At 34.6% G+C, this 26,999-nt stretch overlaps 2 protein-coding genes across 4 annotated transcripts; both read left to right on the top strand.

Moving 5' to 3' along the window:
- Positions 1-7,442: 7,442 nt before the first annotated feature.
- On the top strand, positions 7,443-15,796 carry LOC18439679 (chaperone protein dnaJ 10). 2 transcript variants are annotated; one of them, XR_016052673.1, is made up of 10 exons: positions 7,443-7,803; positions 9,865-9,924; positions 11,181-11,263; positions 11,709-11,868; positions 13,160-13,289; positions 13,628-13,786; positions 13,919-14,264; positions 14,442-14,522; positions 14,701-14,847; positions 15,348-15,796. XR_016052673.1 is itself a non-coding variant. In XM_006849837.4 (10 exons), exons 1-10 carry the CDS (start codon positions 7,717-7,719, stop codon positions 15,453-15,455), a joined length of 1,194 nt encoding a protein of 397 aa, XP_006849900.1. In that variant the 5' UTR covers positions 7,443-7,716; the 3' UTR covers positions 15,456-15,796. The 2 variants fall into 2 exon arrangements, 1 of the variants encoding a protein (XP_006849900.1); XM_006849837.4 differs by having other exon boundaries at positions 13,919-14,097.
- A 4,469-nt stretch (positions 15,797-20,265) lies between these two features.
- LOC18439678 (chitinase-like protein 1) lies at positions 20,266-23,217 on the top strand. 2 transcript variants are annotated; one of them, XM_088862716.1, is made up of 4 exons: positions 20,266-20,355; positions 20,847-21,199; positions 22,301-22,454; positions 22,565-23,217. In XM_088862716.1, exons 2-4 carry the CDS (start codon positions 20,860-20,862, stop codon positions 22,968-22,970), a joined length of 900 nt encoding a protein of 299 aa, XP_088718842.1. In that variant the 5' UTR covers positions 20,266-20,355; positions 20,847-20,859; the 3' UTR covers positions 22,971-23,217. The 2 variants fall into 2 exon arrangements, with proteins under 2 accessions (XP_088718842.1, XP_020526404.2); XM_020670745.2 differs by having other exon boundaries at positions 20,266-20,583.
- Positions 23,218-26,999: the final 3,782 nt, after the last annotated feature.

Raw genomic sequence — 26,999 nt, 5'->3', positions numbered from 1 at the left:
ATCAGTGAATTTCATAGGGGAGCATAGAACTCGGCATATCCACTTCCATAGAAGACATGAGTTCTAAAACCACATCGTCCATAAATCAAACAAGTTAAAACCAAACTCTTCCCCTCCCCATTTCTATCTCTTGGAAAGAGTATTGCTATTTCTCCAACATTTAAGGGTCCCACATTGTAGTAGACACGCCTAAGTTAATTATAGTCCTTTTTATTTTTCAGTGGAGGGGGTATATGTGTTGGTTCCTTTGTGTTTGGTTTATCTTGTATGACTTGGAACCTGCACTTTCCACGTACAACAAAAGGCTTTTAGTACATCCATTGCCTCAAGCCAGTTCGAAGTTCGAGCAGATCTTTTTTTTTTTACTTGAGAATATAAATATGAGTTTGTATGTGGTGATCCCCTAGGAGCATACATATACTTACTCCCTCGAACAGAACACTTACTAGGGAAAAGTAATTTTTTTTTAAATAAAATAATTTGGATTTTGAGTTTTTCAACATTTTAATCTCACCGTTCAAAAATTAAATCGTCTCTATTGAATCTCATAACATTAGCTTTTTAAGACCCACAAATAATTTTACTTGGAGATTCTTTCAATTGAGATTATCCTATTAAGAAATTTCACACCCAAAATTTAGGGTCCGAAAAACACTTTTAGAGTGGGTTTTACTTGATGGAGTAATTGGACAGTATGCTCCCATAGGGGCATAAAATATTTTATCTATAAATATTATCTTAGTTTGATGACATGTAATAAGCGCTCTACCTGCTTATAAATGGTGGGAAATGGCCCATCCAGCAAGGGCGGCAATGGCCGGGGACCTTGGCCCAAGCCCAGCCCTTGTCCTCATAGGTCCAGGCCAAAACAAAATGAAGAAAAAATAATAAAAAAAGAAGATGAGGCTGGGCTTCGGGTCAATACTAGCCCTAGTCTAACTTTTGGGCCGCAGTTTGTAGCCCAAGCCCTACATTTTTAGACCCGGGCTACCCGGTCCATTGCCATCCAGACTATTGAGGTAATTTCATGTTAACCAAATGAAGGAATAATTTCCCTTAACGCTTCGTAACTTATGTAGTAAAAAGCTATATGCTCCCGCGGGTCCGGTATTCAGTCCCTTTGGTAGATCGGCAAGAGTATTTTTTTTTGGAGTACCATGAAGACTCCAAATTTCAGGGACATGGCCTCCTCATACCAGTGTACCAACCCCAATTAGAAAAAACAGGTGAAAAACTAATACCTCAATTTAGACAAAAACACGTGAAAAAATAATGTTTTAAGATTGTACAAAGACCGAGCAATTAAGAACCAAGACTCTTAGTTCAATTGAAATCGGCAATCGAACCAGTGAGGGATTTAGTTCAATTGAAATCGGCCGGATAAAGCGGCAATCAAACCAATGAGGGATTTAGTTCAATTGAAATCGGCCGGACAAATTGGTGAGGGATTTAATTCAATTGAAATCGGCCGGACTGCTAATCAAACTAATCGGACTAGATCTTAAAAGTATAAAAACATATATAATACAATTTAAAAATTTGCCCAACTTTATTCACCAAACATATCGGTAAACACTGGCTCATCAGATAAATCAAAATTAATCAAATATCTTGAGCAATTTTCAACTTTTTCTTTTGTTCATACTAGCAAATGAAACATTTAGACCAACTGTTCGATCAAGTTGTGAAACTATTACGAGAACACTCCTTAAAAAAAAAAAAAAAAGGAAGAAGATTTTATCACACTAAATAACCATTTATTCTGGGGGATCCATTATATATGTCGTGGATGTGTCTTTTTAAAAGACAGTTCCATGGGTGGGCCTTCGATGGGATGACACCATTATATGGAGCGGGTCATGTTTTGTGTTGGTGGTTAGGGTTTGGAATTTTGTTCTCATGACTCATGAGCTATGTGCACCAGGGACAGTTAAAGTCACGACTATGCGTGTTCCGGGGAGCATACTGTGCACGTATTTCCTTAGTCAAAGGAGCTAGAGCTCACTTTTTTCAATCACAAATTTCAGAATCCATATTAAAAGTTTGGCGGTTATGTCCAAAAAAAAACTGATTTTAAATCACACCATCCAAAAATTGAACTATGTTCATTCTTAAATGGTTTATTATTAGGGAAATAATTATACAATGAGACCGTTTATTTTTTATACAAGGGTAGTCACCATTAAGCTTGACTATTTGAAATTGGGTGGCTTCATTTATTTCATTGACCAATTTCAAAGGTTAAAATATTTTTTTGCAAATATTGTGACACATGCAAGCTATCAGATTTCACATTAGTTGGTTACAACTTACAAGTAATTGTGACCTCTTTGTACCAATGGTAAATACTCTCATTGTATACAATCGCTTATTGTTATCGGTTGATAATCATATTTTAAACAAAAAATTGGGGGCGGGGGCGGGGGCGGGGGCGTGGGCGGGGGGGTGGCCTGCTCGACTGATCCCGATTGTTGATTCAAATCAGATTGGACCAATTCTCTAGTGTGAGAATCGCTTCAAAAAAAAGTTAAATAATAAAAATTGAAAACATTAAAAATTACAAAGATAATATTAGATAAATAAAATAGGTGGTGTTCAATAATTCAGCCAATCTAGATCTCCTGATTCCCATACAGACTAGCTTGTTCTCTAACAAAACAGAGGGGTTCTATCAAAATAGGATTGATTCCTAGTTCCAACTAGGAAAAGGGTAAGTCTCCACCAATTTCTTATCCAGATCAGTGATTCCCAATCCAGATCAATGATTCCCAATCCAAATCTATGACTTTCAAAATACTAACTGGGTACAAAATATTTTACCAAGTACGAACGATTTTTTTATTTTTTTTAGGTGAGGAATACACATCCCGATTTTTACTCGAACAAATGAATGGACAATATGATCCACCAAAAGCATAATATCTTTTTACATAAATTCAAAGAGAAGGGACGAAGAAAAAGGGGTAGGGGCCGCTCTCCCCCACTGAATTACCTTAAAAAAAAAAAAAAAAAAAGAGAAAGAAGAGGAAGTCCTTCATGTCCCTCTCACCTAATCCATCATAGTCCAAAGTTAAGATTCCAAGTGGAATTTACACAGGAAACACGAAGTATGATGACTCCAAATATGAAGTTACAGTCCAAGCATGAAGAGTCCACATAAAACACGGGAAAATGGAAAATAAGAACAAGAAGTCAAATGAGTGAAACCCAATGTTCTTTTAGTAATAAAAAAAAAGGACAGATATTGATTTGGATACACATTCCATAAATTTAAATGTTTGTAAGGTTCGTACTGCTTATTAAAATCTCATTAGGCAATGATTTATCAAAACCCAACGTTTTAACTCGGATCGGCCTGGTCTGGACAGGTTCCGATAGACCGAATAAGGTGATTCAGTTGGGCCAAATCGGTGATCCAGCGCAATTTTTTAAAACGAAAGAAAAAAATAATTTGTATAAAACAACCTTTCACATATTTCTTTGGTGAAATGAACTCTAAATCATCAAAAAATTAATTACGCATCACGCATGGAATATTTGAAAAATTAGAGAGATGAAGGAGGATTATTGATTCTAGGAGGGAAACAAATGAGTCAACTGGCGATCGTGATGTGGAGCGATTATTCTAATCCTGATCGACAGTTTTTAAAATCATGTAAGTAATATTTTTCTGCCAGTTACTTTATTTTATAAAATAAAAAGGAAAAATTATCAAAATATCCATGAGGGATACGTTATTTAACATTTCACACAATTGCAACTATTTCAACTCGTGATCATGTGCCTTTTCATGTGTATTTTGAATAAAAACAAACAATTTGGTAAAAATATTAAATAGTTTGTATCGAAGTCAATAATTTTCCCAAATGAAAATTACTTACCCACGATGGCACACCCATTGAGGAAAAGAGACATCCCAACTATCCATAAACCTTAAAATCGGCAAAAGTATAAATTCCTATTATGATACAATAATCAACAAGAAAGTATAGACTGATACCATTTACCTTGAGTACAATATGGTCACATAAATCTTTACCATTGGATATGAAATTGGGAGGCTGCAAATTGTTCTATTGACTAAGCTAAAACTTCAATAGAAATTTTTTCGAATTTGTATCAAATTTCACTTCCGATGGTTGTAAATAATTGTGACCACCTTTTATCAAAGGTAAATGACCTTATTATGGGTAGGGTTTCTACTTTTAAGCCAAATGCTGGATAAATTGGTTAAGAGGATGATGCAGGGCATCCATGTACATGCATACTTAAACGAATCTACGTATCCGTTGAATTTTTGAAACCGTGAATGATTTTGAAAATATTAACATATCTTATAAGGGTATCAAAATACACCAAAGATATCAACTATTTAACATGTTCATCATATCGTTTGATTTAATTACAAAATACTCATCAAAATACACATGATAACAAGTTGGAATAGTTGAAAATGGGTAAAATGTTGAATTTTTTAGAAGTTACGTATTTTTAATAAATTTCCATATGAGATATGACGATAAAATCCATCAATCAAAATAAACATTTTGTAAATGTTTGCATGATGAAACCCAGTTTGATGGAACAAGAATTCGAAAAGCCAGACCCAAATTGAGAGTCCCTGATTAACTGTGAGTCTGACAAAAGTCCGACTTGAATAGCAATAATAATTTATTTAGAAGATGATTAGTATATATCAATCCAAATACTCTAAAAAAAAAAAGAAATTCAATTATTTTTTGTGATAAAAATCAAATCCATGAGATCCAGAGAATGTTTTTGAAGCAAAACTCAAAAAATTAGGTTACCATTCATTTGAAATATTTACATATTTATCAAATCTGCACTACTTTTGGCCAGTCCAGTACAAGGGTATGTGATGCTAAGGCTGAATTTTCTGACATGGTTATCGTATGTAGTTTTATTGAATATCGTGAAACCACCTTAAATACAAAAAATGCACCATATTGTAAAGGCCTTTCTAGTTTTTTAGTTATAGTGTTTTAGAAACCGGATTAGTGGGATGAACCGGTCACCACAAGTTTTAAGCAGGTTTAGAACTGCGAGAGCCAGTTTGTCAGTTCTATAAGTTTAGAACTGCGAGAGCCAGTTCGCCAATTCTGTAAGTTTTATTCCACAAAAGAAAAAACATTATAAAAAATAGAAATACTAGCAACAATTTGGGCAAAACCGGGGAGGCTTCAAGCCCAGACAAGTACCCCACCAGTTCCGAGCTATTTCAGCAATTCCGAGCCGCTCATCTTTTTTAAAATGCTTCTTAGTTAAGTCTTCTATTTTATGACCTAGAATCTATAATAGTCTACATTTGTGAGTGGTGTCTTAGTCTTATTTAACTGGCCTTAACTTATTTTGGGTAGTTGGAGCTGATGCCTCAACATAACGTCCCACACTCCACTCCCAACGTTAATAGATAAAAAATAATAAAAAAACAACAACAACTACAACGATAATAATAATAACAATGATAGACTATAGAAGATATATTAAGCCATTTAAATTTTGTATTCGAAGAGCAAGGCATAAGATTATAGAGGGTATATCATATATTATGCCATTGACCCGGCACTTGGGTCGTAAAAAGCACAACATAATAAGCAAGATTTTTCTTTTAAGGAAAAAAAGTACAAGAACTTAAATAAATAAAAGAAGAACTCTATGGTGGGTCCACACCTCTTCAAATACAAATCGTGTTATCACCTCAATCAGGATCATATTGCACATTTGCTTCTTCACAAAATAACTATAAATTTCTCATTTTTAAGATGCGGTCCACCCTATGTAACATTTGGAAAATTATTTCATGCAGCGGGACCACATTTCTACATTTGCGGTCCCGAGGTGTAAAGCATCCATTTTGTAAGATGGGTGCAAATAGGTGGTCAATCTAAAAATAGTTGAAATCAACTGTCCAAATGTTTTTTTAACAGAATTATTATTTTAAATTTATAAAATTTATTTGTTTTTTCATATTCATGATCTCGATGTAACAAATTACATGTCGTAAAATCCAAAAAGCCATCTCAAAAATAGATTTTTAATAGGTGACTCATTTCTACATGGACTTACAGAAACCTATGTCCTTTAACATTTTACTTTCTCTTATGACGTAATTTTTAAATACCTGTCAAAATATACACGACCATGGGTTGGAAAGAGTTGAAAATGTACCGGACTTTTGAATGATTTAGCCGTGAACCTTTTTCAATTATCAGTATTTGTCAAAAGAAAAAAAAAAAAAAAATGTTGAAAACTGATGAATGTTAAATTATTTAAAAGTTGCGTGTATTTGATAAAAGGTCGGCAACGTATGTGCATCTCCCTTCACTTTTTTGAGGATTGGCATATATCGCTCTTGCAGGAGCAAACTGTACATTAACCCCCTTGGGCAAAAGAGCCAAGTGGGAGATTCCCCTTCTTTCTTATTTTTTTTGAGATCCATGTCGGAATGGTTATGTTCAAAAAGAAAAATTTTTGAAAATTTATGAAAATACTTGTAAGAGATGATCTATTCAACATTTTACGTGGAACTATACCAACATACGATCATCTAGCGTTTGATGAGTATTTCAAAAAACAGTTCATCTAACGGGAAATTATAATTATTTCCCTTTTCAGAAAGGAATTTGGCTTTTGAGTTGTGGAATACTTGGATCTTACTCTCCAAGAGTTATGTGCTCCTTGCGCAATCATGGGTTATTTTTGCAGCCATTAAACTAGCAATTTGATTTATTTATTTTTCTGTCGCGGCTAGTTGCTAGGTTCAAGAGATTGCATCCCTGAAATTCCTAAGTTCCAAAAATACTCCTAGCTTAGCATTTATTATAAGAAGCATACCCCTTAGAGCATGATATCATTTCACATTTTTTTAAAAGATGAAGTCTCTATAAGACCCAAGTTTTATAAAAACCAAATAAAATCTCATCTCAAATTCTTGTCCACAACGCACTTTCACTAACATAAATATTTAGGCTCTAAAATCAATTTTTAAGTCCGGCAATAAATTTAAGACTAAAAAAAATAACAGATCTTGTGGATCTTTGAATACTTATTTTTAAGAAAAAATAAACATTCTAAAGAATTTGTTAAAATATATACATTTTTTAGAGTTTGGAATAATACTATTTTTTTTTTTTTACGACCAAGCCAGGATCGATTTAAAGGTTTTCTATTCGATTTCGAAAGAGTTTTGTAGTGGGGCTTTACTTATTTTGATAGGGCTGCATGCCCATCAAACCATCTCCAATCGAGAACGCATATATATAAACCTTTAGTACGTCCTGAAAATTTGAGAACCTATGAATATCGCCGAAATGAACAATATGCTCCACCGTGAAAGCATAAACTCATTTCATAAAATATCAAATCAAATGAACATCTGGAATATGTTCAGAGAGAGAAGGGGAGAGAGAGAGGCGGCACGGGTCGTCAGCGTGGAGAGCGCCGATAAATGAAACGCGGCTCTTCTTTTTAATCCTTTTATTTTCTCTCTTTCTCGTCTCTCTCTCTCTCTCTCTCTCTCTCTCTCTAAATTCTACGCCTATTTTTACCTGCGGCACAGGAACGGCTAGCTTCGAATCATCAACTAGTCCGTTGCCTCTCTCTTCTTTGAACCATTTCTTCTTCCTCTTCTTCTAGGGTTACTCTGTGGTTTAGGGTTTCGATTCAGGGATTGAAAGGGAAGGGCATCTTAGAGAAATGGTAAAGGAAACAGAGTATTACGATGTGCTGGGAATTAGCCCAACCGCTACAGAAGCAGATATCAAGAAAGCTTACTACATCAAGGTATCAATGCCTACTCAGTTTCTGTGAATTTTCTCTCTCATTTCTCCTAATAGTTCCAGATCGTGAAATACCGGGGGATTTCAAATTCGTCTTTTTCTGGTTCCATTTTCAATTAGAATGAGTCAGTAGTCTTTTAGGCCAGATTCTCTCCTTACTTATTTTGGCACAAGTTAAATTTCATCTTAATTTTAAGGGATCTTGAGCTTGTTCGAGTAATTTGTAATTCTATTTTGTTATATGAGCAATTCATTGTCTATCGATAGAGACTCAGTAAACTTTTATGCAAGTTTCTCTCCTTATTTATTTTGGCACAAGTTATATTTCAACTTAATTTTAAAGGATCTTGAGCTTATTGGAGTAATCCATAATTCTATTGTGTTAGATGAGCAATTCATTATATATCGATAGAGAAAGAGGATATTGAACCCCTAGGGTTAGGGATTACGACTAGAACTGGTCCAGTAGTGATAACTAAACCATTGAGATTATTTGGTGGAGGAAAGACGGTATTTTTCTTTTCTGGATGGTCTGATGCTCTGTCAAATTTGCTTTTTTATTTATTTATTTTGCTTTCGTTTTATTTATTTATTTACTTTTTAAATTTAAGATGAAGCATTGGATCCCTTAGGGCATTAAGACTACGTCAAATTAATTTTTTTCCCTAATTTATGATGGAGTATTGGAGCCCATGGAACATGGAGCAGGTATCTGTGTTGATCAGGAACAGCTAGGATGGGTCCACCTGTTTGATGGTGGTAGTTATGTGTGTTAAAAGCAATTTGGTTAGGTGTTTTTATGTATATATTTTTTCCCCAATGGAGCAGTAAAAGTGTAAAACTATTTATAAAATTACTAGTTGCTCTATATCTCTGGTTGAATTCGGCCAAGATGGTTATGATTCTGATTAGTTTCTAAATTACTTCAATGTTAACGGTGTAGGACTGGAATTCTTGAGATAACGTTATGGCCCCGCCACCCTCATCACTGTGCCAAGAGCCCTGATCCTGATTAATTTGATATATTCTCTGGCATCTACTGAATATGTTCAGTGATTTAATGGTTTTACAATTTAAGAAACTACTTTTTTGTCTTATGCTAGTTTTTGTTTTTTCTCCTGGTAAAAAATATGGGTTGACGAGATGTTCTATTTTAGAGAAGTTCAATGAGTTCGTTTGGTTTTAATGCTAGCATTACAGAATTTGTTGAACAGTATGGTTTTTGTGGAGTAGCAATTGAACTGGTTGAAGAATTACTGTAAAAATCTGGCAGAGTATGGGCAGCTTCAAATTTGGGAGTGACCTTCATGGTCTAGGACCTGTTTGATTCAAGATGTTAAATTAAAATTTCAAAAGTAGTAGAATATGGTAAGTGATCTTACATGATTTTGGTTGGATACTTAGTTGACTGGATGAGAAATTTTCAGATACCATAAGCCTCTCTGATTTACATTGATGATACATTAAATCCAATTGCTAAAATGGCCTTCATACTTTTTAAATGATGTTTTGGAATACTTTTTGAGATCAATTCCAAGTTCTTTAGTATTAGAAGCACTGGTGACCTGATAGAGATGTGGATGTGGCGATGGATATGGAGAGCAGGGATAGAACTCTACCTTTCTCAAAGTGTAGCATGTGATATGAATATAACTACATATTATAGCTTGTATGATACAGAAATATATGCATCCAACATGTGGATGTACATCGATATGCTATAGCAGAATGCATATTATTTATTTTATGTGCTATATCCTTTATAGTTATACAGTTTATATTTTCAAGTATCCTAACAGTATCCAGTATTACTATCGGTATCAACACACTACGACACCAATACATTAGGCATATGCAAGTACCCATGACTAGAAGTTTAGCAGGTTTAGGTTAGTGCAATATTTGGGTATTAAACCCTCAGGGACTGATGTAGGATTTTTTTTTTGGTATATCTAAAGGATTCTCTATCTGCATTTCAAAGTTGTATCTACTTGCTATCATTGTGATTTCATGCTTATTATAGTCTCGATTTATCTTGTACATGAGCTCATTTTTCTTTGTGCAGGCAAGGCAGGTCCATCCAGATAAAAATCCAAATGATCCTCTCTCTGCACAAAACTTTCAGGTATATCTCGCTTTTAAAATATTGTGCTAATTAAACGAGTATATGCAATAATTATCATATAACTTGAGCGAATGACTTCTGAATGGTTTAGCACTAGTCTGAGGTCTGAATGGTTAGCACTAGAACTTGCTTAGAACTTTTAATGCCCTGCAGTAAAGTATCTCATCCTTAATTTCATTTTGTTCCAACTTATGGAATCTGCATTTTGTTTTTTTTTTGTTTTTAAATTGGGAAATCTAATTGTTCCAGTTTTATTCATGCCTGATATAATATTGGTATAATTGGAAGCACTTGAAATGATACTTTTGTTTCCTTGATATTTTCTTTGTGATGAACCTGTTTCTAGCTTAAAATGCTGAAATTTTCTATATTTGATATTTTTGTGGAATAAAAAGAAACCTTCTTTGTTGGATATTGGTGATTGATCATTTACGGATTCTCTTAAATGTGGAGTCACTATCATGCACATGATCTATGGTTGGTTGCCAATTTCATTATTCATGTTTTGCCACTGTCAACTTACATATTTTTGGGCACCTTCATGCAGTTGTAGTATGAGTCACCATAAAGGACCTCTTATTTGGTTCCCAAATTTATATCAAATACCATTGTACCATTTAATTCCATTGCTGGTAGCATGCAACTATCCTTGTTCTGTTTCATGGATTCTCCCATTCTTTGTGAATTTTAATTGTGAGCAAAAAGATGATCTCTTCTTTGGGTCATGAACAAACTGTTTAGTTTTAGTTTTGAATGTTTTTGGCATTGTGTCTTTAATAGCAAAATTACCATGTGTAATTATCTCAAGTTGGAATAATATTCTAATTTTTGCTGCCTTTCGGTTGGAGAAGACAATATGACTAGAGGAATTGGAGATACTATTCTAATTTTTACTGCCTTAAACTATCTTTGCTCGGTTGGAGAAGACAATATGACTAGAGGAATTGTTAAATGTGGCTGGTTATTTTCATTTTTAATGAAAGTCAGCTGAATGAAGTGAAAAATGAAAGCGAAAATCTTGCATTTCATATAGTTATGAATAAGATTTATACATATGGTTTTTTTGGGTTAACAATATATATTTTAAAAAATTTCTTCTTTGGTTTACAGGAAGGTATGATTTGATTGAGGGTGTATGTTTACAATGTTATGATTCTTTACATATGTGTAGTGAAGCATTGGTCTTCTCACACTAACATTCATATAGAAGCTCTATTTTAAAAGGCTCAAGCTAACTGGCCATGTTGTGGATTCAGGTTCTGGGCGAGGCTTACCAAGTTCTCAGTGATCCAAATCAGAGAGTAGCTTATGATGCTTATGGGAAATCAGGCATTTCACAGTAAGTCTTCTGCTCTTATTTGATTGTTTCTGGCAAACTGGTCTTTTAAGGAACTTAATATCCCTTCTTTTTATTTTGGATTATGAACTACTATTTTCTTGTTCAAAATTTTAAACAGAGTACCATCATCATCATCATCCAAGCCTTATCCCAATTAAATGGAGATCTTGTTCAAAACTTTAAACTAATGCATTATGGACATGCAAGGGCATGTGTCCTTAAGGGTCTGATTGAGGCATGGCCCTTGATAGAGCGGATTGGCGTAACAAGATTTGTGAAGCCGACCCCAAATAGTTGGGATAGGGCGGGCTTGCATGATGATGACGATGGTTAGTCACATGTGTGTGTGACGTTTTGTGAAATTTTGACATTTGGAAGTATGCCCAATGTTCTTCTGATTACAAGGATTATAAAAGACCTCAGATATTGTCTTCTTGTGATACAGGGAAGCAATTATTGATCCGGCAGCAGTGTTTGCGATGCTCTTTGGGAGTGAGCTTTTTGAGGACTACATAGGGCAGCTTGCAATGGCTTCAATGGCCTCACTTGATCTGTTCGTAGAGGGTGAACAAGTCGATGCCAAAAAAATTCAAGAGAAAATGAGGGTATTGTTCTTGGGGATTTTCTCCTTTTAATATGTCATTTTGTCATCTGACTTGATTTAGTGTCATTCATTGGCTTTTATAGTTGGAAGCACAGTTTGGATGTTTCAGGGATTAATTGATGTATTAGACTGTGAGTTTATATCAATAGATGTTCATGTACATGGATTTAGTGTTGATAGCATTTGTTTTGTGCTATAATGATACCATTTGAGAATAACTATGCACCCACATGCACATATAGGAGTTTGGTGTTTTCTTTTTCTATGTTATTTCACCTTGTGCATGCAGTGCATATTGATATATGCACATATATTGATATACATATGCATGTGATACATGTGTATATGCTCTGTTTGAGCACTCGCAATATAAGTCTTCTCCCTTAGATCAAATGTTGAAGATCTGATAATAGTTGCTCATTTATGACAGTAAGGAGTTGAACCGTTTGCCCTGGTTCATTAGAATGATTCCTTGATTCCTCGGATTTGTGGTTTTTTGAAACTTGACCCTACAAATTGCTGTATTAGTACCACAGGGCTTTTAAAATTCCAGTTTTTCCTGGCTTTTATCTTGCATTTGATTAAATATAGTTGCTTATTGCTTTTATCTTTGCTTGTTTTATTTTTATGTCCCTTCATATGCTGTTATGACTCAAAAACAGCATTGATGAATGGACCAAACTTGGCAATGTAATGTTTTGGAGGCCCAACTGATAAACATACTGAATTTTTGTGTTAGGAATGAAAAACTTCGTATATTTGTCTTTTTTTTTGTGAAACATATTCAATATTCTATTGCAGCATGGGTGGCTTATTATGAAATTCTGTGTTGTCTTTTATCACGAGCAAAATTATTATGAAATTATGTGTTGTTGTCTTTTATCACGAGCAAAATCGGAAGCAACAGATCTATTCTTTTTTATTATCTTCTTCTGCTGATGAATGTTGTAACCTGAAATCTTGTATGTAATTCTTTCACCGAATTGATGGTGAGGGTTAGAACCGTCCACTTTTTTCCTCGTCTCTCTCTCTCTCTCTCTCTCTCTCTCTCTCTCTCTCTCTCTCTTTTAAATAAATTTTTGAAAGAAATACCCGGAACACAGCTTTGAGACCCCTTTACTTCAACATGGATCTTTAAGGAAATCAACGACAGATTCTATCATATTTTTTTTGGTCATCCTGCTGGTTGTTTTATTGCTTTGCTCTTTTATTTTAGGTTTTGGAAGTGCATTGCATCTTCTTTTGTTTCTCAGTCCTTTTGTTTGTCTTGACTATTTCTTTTTGCAAATCAGGTTGTACAAAAAGAAAGAGAAGAAAAACTTGCACAAATATTGAAAGACCGACTTAATCAGTATGTCCAAGGTGACAAGGATGGTTTTATTAGTCATGCCCAGTCTGAAGTAACAAGGCTCTCTAATGCAGGTAAAATACACATCTTCCTTTCACTATGTTATGATGGATGGTTGTCAATCAGCCTGATATCCTAGTAGTTGCAGAGAGTTTATGTACATATTTGGAGATCTGGGATCTGAGTTCTTCTAGTTTGACCTAATTCAGAAGATGGATAGTTCATTTCTAAAAACATAGTAGATGGGCTCTTCCTATTGTGGTGTATTCCTCACCCGATTTGGCACTTCGCTGTCATATCTGTTTTAACAGTTTGTCAATATTCTCGTGCCATTTATTATCGTTTTACATGGTTTCACATGTTCTGTCCCTTACTGGTATAATCGAATAATATAAATTCATTCTTTAAACAGCTTATGGCGGTGATATGTTGAACACAATTGGCTACATATATGTCAGACAGGCAGCAAAAGAACTTGGGAAGAAAGCCATATATTTAGGGGTTCCATTTGTTGCTGAATGGTTCAGAAATAAGGGCCACTTCATCAAATCTCAAGTGACAGCTGCAACAGGTATGCTTGTGTTGCTCATTTGTTTCAGAATGGTGTGTAGGAAGAGGCTGCAGTACTGGATCATGATGACCAAATGATCAGCACGAAGCTTATTCTGATATCAAAGAGCTTTGGTGTGTGGCATTGGTACAGGTGCCTTTGCTCTGCTTCAGCTTCAAGAGGACATGAAGCGGCAGCTTAGTGCAGAAGGGAACTATACGGAGGAAGAACTCGAAGCATATTTGCAGTCTAATAAGAAACTGATGATAGATTCTTTGTGGAAGCTCAATGTTGCTGATATAGAAGCTACTCTATCCCGTGTTTGTCAAATGGTGTGTCTCATTCTTCATTCTTTTACTTTTGCAGCAAATTGCTTAAAAGGGAAATTATACCGCGTTTGATTTAGAGTCAAGGTACTCCAGTCCAGATTAAATGGGCCTTTTCGACTGTTCTCATGGGCACCACTAAAGTTAATCTCCACTGTCCACCATCATAAGCGGTAAATGGCTCTTTTGGAGTTCGATATGCCATAATACTCTCTTGGGTTGTGGTATTCTTCCCCATTCTGAGTTGAGCAGATTGTTGCTAAATGTGGCAGTGAATATTGTTGGATTGCGCGAAATGAACTAAAATAAAAGAAAAAAAAGCAAAATAAAAAAGTATTGTCTGATTGCAGGTGCTTCAAGACAACTCGGTCAAGAAAGAGGACCTTCGAGCTCGTGCAAAGGGCTTGAAAACTCTTGGAAAGATATTTCAGGTGTCTTTTCCCTAACTTTTATGTTGTCTTTTTGACAAACTAATTAACTGGCCCCATCCCATAGCTTTTCACCCAAAGAAGAAAGACCTTACAAATAAGAAACTTTTCTCTCCTGTAGTTATGTGCTTTTTATACTAATGTACTTTTATGGAACCTCTAAAGATGTTCTACTTTTCAGGGGGCAAAATCAGCCAGTGGAAGCGATGGAGATGCTACACTGAGTAATAGTGTCCCTAAGCTGAACGGACACACCAATGAGGGCAGTTCCCCCGATACATCACCAAAGTCTCCACCTGGAACTTTTGCATCTCCTCTTACGTCCCAGGTATTGCTCCTTTCTAAGTAACTTAAAAGGATTGTATACAATGAGACCAGTTATCTTTAATACAAGGTCACAATTAGTTACAACTATCTGATGTGAAATCTGATAGCTTGGGTATGTCACAAAGTTCGAGAAAATTTCGTTTGAAGTTTGAGCTTTGTCAATGGAATAAATGCACCCATCCAATGGTCAAGATTAATTATGACCACCTTGTGTCAATATACTCAACTTAATTGTGATACTTTGGAAATAATATTGAATGTATTTTGGTTACTTTTCTATCCTGATGAATGTCTTGATTTCATAGCTAGGATCGATCCACCTCGCCGCTCCTCTCCCCTCTCCCCTCTCGTGTTGTTTTTTTGTTTCTTTTTGGCATTCAATTTTCTATTTTACCTTCACATAATGCATCTTTGGAAGTTCTATAGATATTTTATATTTCCCTTTATTGTTCATTATGAAGTCCGGGGACCTCTAGAGTGATTAATGTGCTATATTTTCAGAGCCCATATGTGGAGGTGCCGCAGTTTACAAGCATGCCCAATGAGTTCCCGAACTTCCCAAGGCCAGTGGCGCCACACGGTGCTCAGAGGCAGCAGCAACCGTCTTGAGTGAGCTGAGTGCAAGGGTTCTTCTTCTTCCTTCTCATAATGATACCTCAGCTTCCTCATGGGGCCCTGTTTGATGTGTATGTATATTCGTTATGTGTTGGTTTTTTGAGAAAATTAGGTGAGATTGCTCTTCCCGTGGGGTAATGTGTATGTAAGAGAGAGAGAGAGAGAGTTTTGAGTTGGAGCACATTTTGTGAAGAAATGCATGACATTTGAGATGTATGGTTGGCCTTTTGGTAGAGCAGGGGCTTCATATTTATATGTGTATTTTATTAGCTAGCATTCAGTCCATATATTTGTACATTTATTGACTATTTAGGTTCTCATGTGATTTTTGTTTATAAGTATTGTCTGTTCTCATTTGACACCTTTTTCCTATGCATATGTCTAAAGAGCATAAGAAGTGTTTGAAGAGTCATTTTTCCCATTTTCCATTTCTTACTCAAGAACGAAATTAATTGGGAGAAGAAAATGGGATTTGTCAAGAAGGACAATACAGTCAATATGTGAGAGAGAGAGAGAGAGAGAGAGAGAGAGAGAGAGAGGGCCTGCAGTAGATCTTCAGTGCTTCAATTTTATTAAGTGAAAAATTTCTTGAGAAGTCCATAGAGATGAGTAAGGGTTTGTGGGGTACAGAGAACATGGGATTGCAGGAGAGAGATGATTGGGGGGTGAAGATTCTCTCCAAGAGAATTTTTTACGCGTTTAGTTGGAATAATTTTTTTAAAACTTGAGGTAAAAAAGAGGACGAGGGGAAGATTTAACCTTCAATTGGAAATGTATAGAGATGTCTTATTTATAGGAAAATAATATCTTAAGAAATTAATATAACGACCAAACTGTGAAAGGAAAGTAATATAGAAAGTATATATTGCAATTATTATTTATGGGAGGGTGCGGTTTGTATAGAGAGCTTAGGCTCTAAACAATCAAATTAGAGTTTGCCTTCAAATAGTATCAAGAAATGTAGTTTCAATATTGAGAATATTTGTAATAGCCTTAAAATTTATTTTCATCTTTATTAACAAAGTTTAAAGTTCAAAAAACAGTGTAGATCGATAGATCTATGAAAACTTGATAATCTTGAAATTTGATGGTCCAAAAATGTGTTACAAAATATTTTATTTTCAAAACTGAAAATCTATTTTTTTTTCATGTCCATGCATCTTGATGTCGAGATGATCAATTTGAGGATATTTGAGCATCAAACAACCTCTTCTAATGAAATATTTGAGGTAGGTTCAAATTTGATTGTTTAGAGCTTCGGCTTTATGTAAACTTTTCCCTTCATGGGAAGGGTTGATAGAGTATCATTATTTTATTAATGGACATAAAGAGTCTTTTTAGAAAAACCTGAGTCTCTTCATAGATACTCTATCAAACCTTCCCATAAATACTGATCGCAATATATGCTTTTTATTTTAACCCGATACACAATATACACTTTTTTTTCACACTCCCCTTCAAATTCAAGATGTAGAGAGCAGTTGGAGTTTGAACACTAATTGCGGAAACTAGCAGAGCAGCTAGAGTTTGAACACTAATTGCGGAAATTAGCAGTTGGATCTTCAAGTGCATACACAGATTGCTTGATCAATAAGCATCAAAAGCCGAATCAACAAGCCTCGAGAACAGATGGCTTTAGGAACTTTTGGAAAAGATCAAGCAGATCAGAGAGTCGAAATACAACTTAGCATAGAGACAGATAAGAGAATTGAAATACGACTCGATAGAGAGACAAATCAGAGAGCCGAAACACGACTCGGTAGAGATGACAGATCAGAGAGTCGAAACATGACTAAGTAGAGATGACAGATCATAGAGTCGAAACACGACTCAGACATAAATTGCACCGACTAGATGAGTAACATATTCGTCTTGAAAATTGACAATAATAGAAACTAAATCGTAGATACCTAAACCATACCTAAACTTATAATAAAGTATAGATACTCTATCAACCCTTTTCATAAATACTGATTGCAATATATACTTTCTATATTAACCCGATACATAATATACACTTTCTTTTCACACAAACAAGCCAAAAATATATAGAATGTGTTGTTTATATAAAGTTACAACTTTATTTGTAGAAGTATGATTGAGATGTTCTACATCATCTATTTTAATTGGATAGTGTAAATTTGATATGTCTTTTAAGAAAGTGTCAAGTGACGTGTCTAAATATTGTAGATTAGTGCATTTTAATTCTATGAGGTGTAACATTATATAAAAATTGATTAAACGGTAGATTCCGGGAGGGAATATGAGGGTTGTGGGGAAGGCTAAGGTGAGACATTTACGTTAAAAATAATAGAATCCTTTTGAAGTGTTGTTTAGAAATGAGAATGTATTGTAAGTGTTTAGCGTGAGATATTGACAAGCAAGGGAATGCTTTCATTAGACACGGGAAACTTTGAAATATGTCTCCTCTGGTAATTTGTTTATTGACCCACCATGGGAAAGTCCAAGATTTAAAATTAGGAAAAAAGACAAAAAAAAAAGAAGAGAAATGTATATTCATATCCTCCTAATTTTTATTTTTTAAAAAATATTATTGAATATATTTTTTTTTTCTTGGGTAATTAAGTGGGGAAGACAGACCCTGTCCGTTTTTTTAATAAATTAGGGAGTTACATTTTGAAGGTGTTAATTGGGGGTGTAAGCGGAAGGAGTAGATACCACGATGTGGTAACTGGTCGTGGAAAATCTCTTTGAAACATTATACATATCAAACTACAATTTTTTATTTTTTCTAAGATGTGTGCCTTTTTTACAAGATCTAAATTTGAAGCCATAATTTATATGATGATTTCGGATATTGAAGATCTGAGGCATTTTATTTTATTTTCCAAACTACGACAATCGATCTTCAAGATCTAAAGTCATCTCTAAGCTTCAAACAATAAAGTTTTAAATCAAAGACTTCAATAACATTGACCTCTATCCTAGAACAACCAAAGTCTTTTTTTGAATCTTTGGCTTTGGACCACTAGTTTTGGAGCTGAGAATTATATCGCGAAAAAAAGATTTGAAGCCAGGAGATGACTTCAGATCATGAAAGTTTGAAGTCATAATTTTAAAATATGTACTTTTAGTATTCAAGATCTAAAGTCATCACATAAGTTATGGCTTCAAATTTTGAATATCTGAAGTGATTCGTATTTTAAAACAAAAATTTAAAATTAAAAATTCAAAAAAGAGGTAAACATAATATTATGTGGGAATTTTTTTTTCCAATAACACAAAGTTTAGAAGGACATGAGCATAAATTTCCCGAAAAAACTAAGCGGTGACTTTACATAAGGAAAATCAAGTTCACTGTTTCTCTTTATATCTACCGAATTTTTATTTTTATTTTTTAGGTAATTTAAGATAAAAATTCCATCCTATAGCAAATTTCCCAAATAGCAAAAACTTCCGTATGAGTTTCACTACCGTAAATAAATAAATAAATAAATAAATAAATAAATAAATAAATAAATCTCCCTACCGAATGTGTAAGAGGTGGGTTTTGAATAGAACATTTGTGAAGTATAGAGAGAGAGACTCTCTCTCTCTACCGACACTCAAATTGGGTTGTCGGTCGAGGGTTCCATGTCCCCACCTGCCATGATTTTGCCCTCTCACCTTCTCTCTCTCATTCATGCCTTTATTCAAGAGAACCCCTAACCTCAAAAACAAATAAGATATTTCAAATGATTTCTTGCTCCTACAGGAGTATAATATCTATCTACTCTTTCAGATAAAACTCAAGCTAAGACCATTTCAAGGATGTAACTTCTCAAACCCAACCATTAAAAGAAAGTTTAAACCATATTTTTTATGTATTTCAAAAAACTAATGTCCAATCATTGCCCAAATTTTTGACAGTAAGATCTAAGTATCAAAGAGCTCAAAACCTAGCTTTTTTTCTATATAACATGTAGCTATTCTTAAATAAAATCCAAAATTTCAGATTTAAAAAATCTTTTACCCATAAATAAAAGCTATGAAGATTGAACGTTGACAAAAGGTAAATTGTTTGATGAGGGTTGGATTGCATTTCTACATAAGCAGTCTAGAAAGCGTAAAGCATCCATCTTAAAGATGAATGCAAGCGGGTGTTCTATCTAAAAACAATAAAAACTAACTGTCTAAATGTTTTTTTATTAAAATTATTATTTTTAGCTTTTAAAATTTATTTATATTTTCAAATTTATTATTTCCGTGTTAATGATTACATATTCTTAGAAATTAAATCTTAAAATCCATCTCAAAAAGTAGATTTATTAATAGGCCCACATTTTTACATATGCGGGCTTGGTCGCATGAAAACCGGGTCCTTGACAAAATCAGAGTAAAAGTTTAGAGAGAGAAAGAGCTTTTGGAAAGCTTGGGTATTGATCACTGAGTTACTTATTTTTTCTTAGTGTGTAATTTGCTCAATGAGTCTTCAATTGTGTCATTAAGTAATGAGAAGGAGCTCATGACAAGGAATTAGACCTAACAGACAAATAAAATAAGCCATCTGTAAATAAAATGAAATTAAAATGAACAATTAATAGTGATTGTAACATTCAAAAAAAAAAAAAAAAAAATAATAATAATAATAATAATAATAATGGTGACTGTGGGCCTGTCCAGCCTGTGTTGAGTTGAGAGTTGAGAGTTGAGCTGAGTTCTTTTGCTTGTGAACCCCAAAAACAAGAGAGAGAGGGAGAGAGGAGGCATCTTTATGGACCCATATATCCACCCACCACGTGCATTCTGAGCCGTTGGATCTAGAGAGAAAGCAACATCTTGCCTGTGAAGGAGGTAGAGAGGAGGGAGGGCTTGCCTTGTAATCCACGCACCAGTGGGGTGGTCTTTCGGATCTTTCATCATCTCTCTCTCTTCTCAAATCTCTTCATTGAAGGTAAGCTGTTGCCTAGATCTCTCTGGTCTTTATATCAACCCCCTCCCTCACTCTCTCTCATCCCACAGTCACATTTCAGCTTTTTCTTTTGAGCTTTTGGGCCAATTTCTTTCTTTACTGAACCAATCTATTGAACCCCATATTCTCATTCTTCTCTCTCTAAAACTCTTGAACCCCATTTTCTAGTTTCTCTCTCATTAAGCTTGCCCAATTGTAAATTTCTGCAAGGTAAGCCATATCAGGACCTCATCGCCTCTCTCTCCCAGACATTTTGAACCCCATTATTACCTTTGAAAATTCCCATTTTCTCTCCTGATTTACCAGATTCATAGCATAAAAAATCTCCATTACATGTCCATAGTCTGTTATCTTCTAATCTAGCAACCCCCACATTTCCCTTTCCAAGAGTTTTAAGTTTTTCCACCCCCTCTCTCTCTCTCCCCATCTTATAACTAAATTCCTTCTTCTTCTTGTTTTGGTATTTTTGACAGGGAGAGAATTGGAATGGGGATGAAATGGATGCTTGTTTTAGTCACTTTGGGCTTATTGTTGGGCCTGAGCTCAGGCGCTAAGAAGAAGACATGTGATAAGGGGTGGGAGTGCAAGGGCTCCATATATTGCTGCAATGATACCATCTCAGACTTCTTTCAAGCGTACCAGTTTGAGAACCTCTTCTCCAAGAGGAATGCCCCCGTTGCCCATGCTGTTGGATTCTGGGATTACAAATCATTCATTCTGGCGTCGACCCAGTACCAGCCCCTCGGCTTCGGCACCTCTGGCGGCAAGAAAATGCAGATGAAAGAGGTCTCTGCTTTTCTCAGCCATGTTGGCAGCAAGACTTCCTGTATGTAAAATTTCTCCCTTCCTCCATTCAATTTTTTAATAATTATGAATCGGTGCGATGTGGGGCTGGATCTCAGTAAATTGTGGCAGCAATGCTAATTTTACACTTAACATTAATCTGTATTTAAGTTGTATAACCTGTATTCAAGTCTTCTGCAAACGATTATGCTTTCCGCATGATGGGATTTGCACTGCAAGGGGACCCCCACTGCCGGTTTGCAGCCTGAGGCTTCACCTTTCTCTGACTGAAGTTCAGAGACCCATATGCAACCAGACTGCATCTCTCATTCTTCTTTATTCTTTTGAAAATCTCCAAGGATTGGAGTGGGGAAGGAATGTGTAGGATTGCTTTCTAATCTATTTGCTCCTTGACATTTTCCTAAAGAGATTTGGGATGGGGATGTAGAATGAATCGTTCTTTTGGCTTTTTTAACTGTGCAAGAGATCGCAAATGTGATATTTTATGTTTTAGGGATCTTTCTGCTCCGTGATCTGTATTTTCTCTGGCTTATGCATATGCTCTGGCTGCTCTTTCACAATTAAGAGATTAGAAATGTCTTGTATTCTTTTCACGATTGGCTTTATTGAAACCAAATTATTTACTTTCTCAAATTATTTAGTTTGTCACTTGCACTTAATTTTGTCGCACTAATCATAAGAAAATTTGACCTGGTTTTGATCGGATCAAGAATCACGAAACCCTGTTGCCCTTAAGGTATTTGGGATATTGGCATAATGGTGAATGTGCAATAAACCCAAGCCTAGTATCCATGGTCGAATTCTAGATCTTAATTATCTTGTAAATTTGTTCACTCATATTCTGCTCCAATATTTGTATATCCAGTCTTTGGAATTGTTGCTGAAATTAGGAATGGGGCTTGGTATTGAATTTTTTTTTTATGGACGGAACTCGAAATTAAGAATTGGGCCTAGGCTTGATGTTGATGATTGCAATGCTACATCCCAAGTTCAATTCCTACCACTGAACTATGCAAAGAGGAAAATAATCGTGGAATTGTTTCCTTCTCCTCCGGAGATTAGAAACAGTTATCAGTCCTAGTTTTAAAAGCTAGCAGCCTATTACCATTTCAAATCCTTTCAGGTGGGTACAATGTGGCGACAGGAGGTCCATATGCTTGGGGCCTTTGTTATAACCACGAAATGAGCCCGAGCCAGTCCTACTGTGATCCAAACTACCTCTATCCTTGTGCACCTGGAGTCGATTATTATGGCCGAGGTGCCATTCCTGTCTACTGGTATGCGAGCAACATCACAAATCTGAAAAATTTTGAACATGAATTGTATGCGATGAATTTTGTTAATGGGTTGTGTATGTGTTGTGATGACATTTTATTTTGACAACCAGGAACTACAACTATGGGCGCATTGGTGATGCATTGAAGGTAGATATATTGAACCACCCTGAGTATTTGGAACAGAATGCCACCCTTGCCTTCATGGCCGCTATGCATGAATGGATGACCCCAAAGAAGAAGAACCAGCCTTCAGCCCATGATGCTTACGTCGGGAACTGGAAGCCAACCAAGAACGATACATTGTCCAAAAGGCTTCCGGGTCTTGGGATCACCATGAACATTCTCTATGGCGATCAGGTTTGTGGGCAGGGGTCAGTTGATTCCATGAACAATATTGTCTCCCACAATCTCTATTACCTCGATCTCATGGGTGTTGGCCAGCAATACTCTGGTGAAAATCTCGACTGTGCAGAGCAGGTTCCTTTCAATCCATCCGTCAAATCTGCAACTTCTTAAGCATACCTCGTGCATGGGCAATAAGCAGTGAGCAATTGGATACATGCAAATTATTGGTTTCTGTATGCTATATTGGATACACTCTCTCTGGATGCATATCAGTTTGATGTCAGTGTTGTTTTGTATGTAGTAGTTTGTGTGTTCATAGGATTTATTTTCTGTGCTATGGAATGGTGATTACCATGTCCATTGCCAGATTGTTGGATATGGAAAAAGACTCTTTAAATTTATAGTTTTTTATGAGCCCTCCCCTTCTCTCTCTCTATGTTGGGAAATTTGCTGTTTTGCCTTGTGTAGAAAAATGTTTGTCCTGTGGATCTGTTATTGTGCTGTGGCATGAAAAGTTTTTGCCTCAATACTGTCTTTTTTATATTAAGACTTCTGAATTGGTATATTAGAATGATGGGGAGGATCTGCATCTTCGCGTCTCTAGTCTTCGAGAAACCGGACTAATGCTGATCATCTCTAAATCCCGAATGTGGGCTTTGTTATTTCCTCTGCCCTTCTGGGGTGTAAGCTAGACGGGTCCGTCTGGTCCATAGTAGACTCGGCCTTGATCCGGACACCATTTGTTGATTGGACCTAGATTAGACCTATTGAGTCAGGTCCGGGTTGTACATATATTGTGTATATATGGATTTTTCTATTGTTAACATCCCATAGAATTCTATAAATTATATTTTAGAACTTGTGAACCATCAAAATTGTTTTAATTGCCCCTTTCAATATTATGTGGTTGCAAAATAATTAAGGGCATATTTGTCATTAGAAAGGGCATCGTTGATATTTGTATTAAAAGATAAATTTTTATTATCTCGTTAAAATTTTTGAAATTTTTATTAAAAGACAATAGCATTTATATTAATAAAATACCTAACATTTCATTCTATTTGCTTTTTAGTGTATATATATATATATATATATATATATATATATAGGGAAAGGATCCTATCAGCCCACGAGCTGACAATGTGTTAGCCAACGGCCTAGATCAAATTTGGGCCCGATCCAATAGTTACGACTTCATTTCGTGTTTTAATTTTTATACAAATTTAAATCACTTGAAATTTTGAGCATCTTTGTTTTAAAGATAGGATAATCTAATAAAAATATAAAACAAATAATTTGTAAAATATAAATTGACCAAAATACCTCCAAAACGTTTTGGGGCATTGTGATCAATTATTATTTTACAAATTATTTAGGTGTGTCTTGATGAGAAAAATGAACGTCTAAATTTCAAGTGATTTGGATTTGTAGAAAAAAAAAAAAAAATTTCAAATACGAAAATGAGGTTGTACTGTTTTATCGGTCCAGATTCAATCAGGACCATTGATTGATACTGTAGCTGTCAGCCCGTGGGCTGACGGAATCCATTAAATAATCAAATTAAAGTGCACTTCAAATGCAGTTATGTCTGGTGAAAACTTATGGCGGATTGAAAACCTATTTACAACGCTAATTATGAAATTTAAAGCTTAAAAGTGGATGCTGATCAAGTGGATCTATAAACACTTACCGTATAGAATGTTAAAAGAGGGGCCATATAAAATATTAAAAGAGGGGCTATGTTTAGGACTTGAAATCCCTTTTTATTTTTTTATATTTTTTAAGATAAATTTTTTAGGCACCCCTTACTTCAAAAGTATATGGTTGATGCCTATTCTCTCTATTAAAAATTCTATGCAATTCTAAACGAGATATATTGTCCAATTTTACCCAGGTTTAAATGAGAAACACTCATTCTTGCCATTGCTCACTCCTTAACATTGCGAAAGAACCCCATATCAAGAAATACTTTTTACACATAAAAATGGTGCATGATCATCAATGCAGCCTGAAAGAGAAAAGAGAAAAGAAGAAGGACAATAAATTAAAAATAAATAAATCACTCTTCCTTCACAAGTAACATCCATGGAGAAACCAAGGTTAAGCTCTGATTGCTTCTTTACCCTCTTTGTCAAATCAATGAACGCCAATGCATGTCATGGGCCGTGCATCTTCAAGTTCGGATCATCAAAAAAAAATGATTGTTGTATATGCATGGAGAGTGATTTTACAAAACAGTTCTATAGTAATATAACGAAAAAATATTAGGGTCATTTGTTTGGGTTCAATTTTTAAATACTTTTCATTTTGAAGATAAGAAAAAGGCACCCCAAAAAGTGATTTTGTGACTCACTGTACATAGGTCATCTATTTGGTGAGATAGACCTTAAAAGGGAATCTTTTTTCTTTTCCAAAGTTTTGGAGGGTCTTGCTAGCATTAGATGAATAATATTAAAAAATAAAAAGTAATTTTGAATTCCTGAATACTTAAAATTTAATATTTATCAAATGGACTGTCTAAATTCATTGTCCAAGGTGCCTCATTTTGACCATATCTAAAGTACGAACTGATTTTTTTTTTTTGATTAATTATTAAGATGAAAAGAGTGTATATACAAAATTTGATCTTATAAAAATACTATAAATATAGTTTTCTAAAAATATGGTTTTATTATATTATAATGACATGAATTAGTCGAAAGCAAATAAAACATATGCTTAGATTTATAAAAGGTTAGCAATAATCTATTTCTAGATGACCTGAAACTTGAGGCACAGCCTCTAGCAGGCAATGATATTCATATATATAAATATATAATCTGCAAGCCCAACCCTTGAATTTATAAAAGTTCATGTGAAAAAGTAATGTAAAAGGTAGATTTAAAAAAGCTTGCTTTTTTAGCAACTTTCTAACTAAAAAATGGTGTACACATTATTATAATTAAGAGACATTGAGTGATTTTGTCATCTTTATGATGAAATTTTACTGAAAGATAACGGTATTATACTGATAAAGTTCTTGGACACTGATTTTCAAATTAGCATTATACTTATGTGAGAATTTCAAATACACCCTTAATAACCAAGTTACCCCTAGGAAATAAATTTTTAAACATAATGACTTTTTTTGATGAATCACAACCTATTCAAATACTAACTTTTGTAACTTATTCAAATACTAACTTTTGTATTTTGAAGAGTTGTTAACTACAAACAAATATATATTTATTGGCCAAACATAGGCCTGACAACTCAATAGTTAATATCTAATATCTGCGCTTTATATTATTTTTGATATTTTTTTGGCAAATCTTTTTGACTTAGAATTTCTTGGCGAGATAAGTACCTGGCCTAAAGTGGACTCGAACCCATGTAACAATATTTTAGCAAATCTTTTTGATATCAATAGAGATATCTTGGGTCAAGTGGACTCGAACCCAACCTACTGGTCTAGTCTCTTTCTTTAGAAAATTTATCAAGAAGATATTCATGAGAGATGTATTATTCAACAGGTGATCATGTGCATTTAGATCTGTATTTTGAAATTACATCAATCAATATAAGTAAAATGTTAGGGGTGCAATTTGTACAAGGATGCAACTTTAAACAATCAAAATAAGGTGTACTTTCAAATTTTATCCTAAAATTGCTAAAACAAATTCCAAGATGACTTGAGAATTTATATTTATCTCTAATTATAGACTACAAAACTAGCTCAAATTAAGTAGGTCTATAAGCATATGAAAATCTTGAAAATAGACTTTCTAGATGATGTGTTGCAATATATTATTTTTAAATAAAATTACAATTTTTTATAAATATTTTTCAAATATAAAATAATTCTTTACTCGTATAAACTATGATAAAATATAAAATACTCCATCGCTCGTAGGTATTTCTGCTCTCTCTACAGGCTCGGGTCCTACCGCTCCAAATTAAACGGAGGCCGAATCTTCCCTCTCATTGGCCCATGTCGACCGCCCAGCCACTTTCTTTATTACCAAAATCGGCCTCGTAGTTTTAAGTCGGTTGAGTTTGTCTAAGTCGTAAATGTTAAAAAAGATATGAAAGGTAATAATTTTTTTTTAAATAAATAAATTTATTTAGAATATATAGTTTTATATTTTAAATTATTTTGACATAAATTAAAAAGTATTTTGGTTGTAAATAATATTTTGATATTTTTTAGATTATTTTAAA

The sequence above is a fragment of the Amborella trichopoda genome, chromosome 3 (genome assembly GCF_054954075.1).
Source record: "Amborella trichopoda isolate Santa Cruz 75 chromosome 3, AtrichopodaSantaCruz75HAP2 v2.0, whole genome shotgun sequence".
NCBI lineage: Eukaryota > Viridiplantae > Streptophyta > Magnoliopsida > Amborellales > Amborellaceae > Amborella > Amborella trichopoda.
This window is presented reverse-complemented; position numbering and strand designations above follow the sequence as displayed.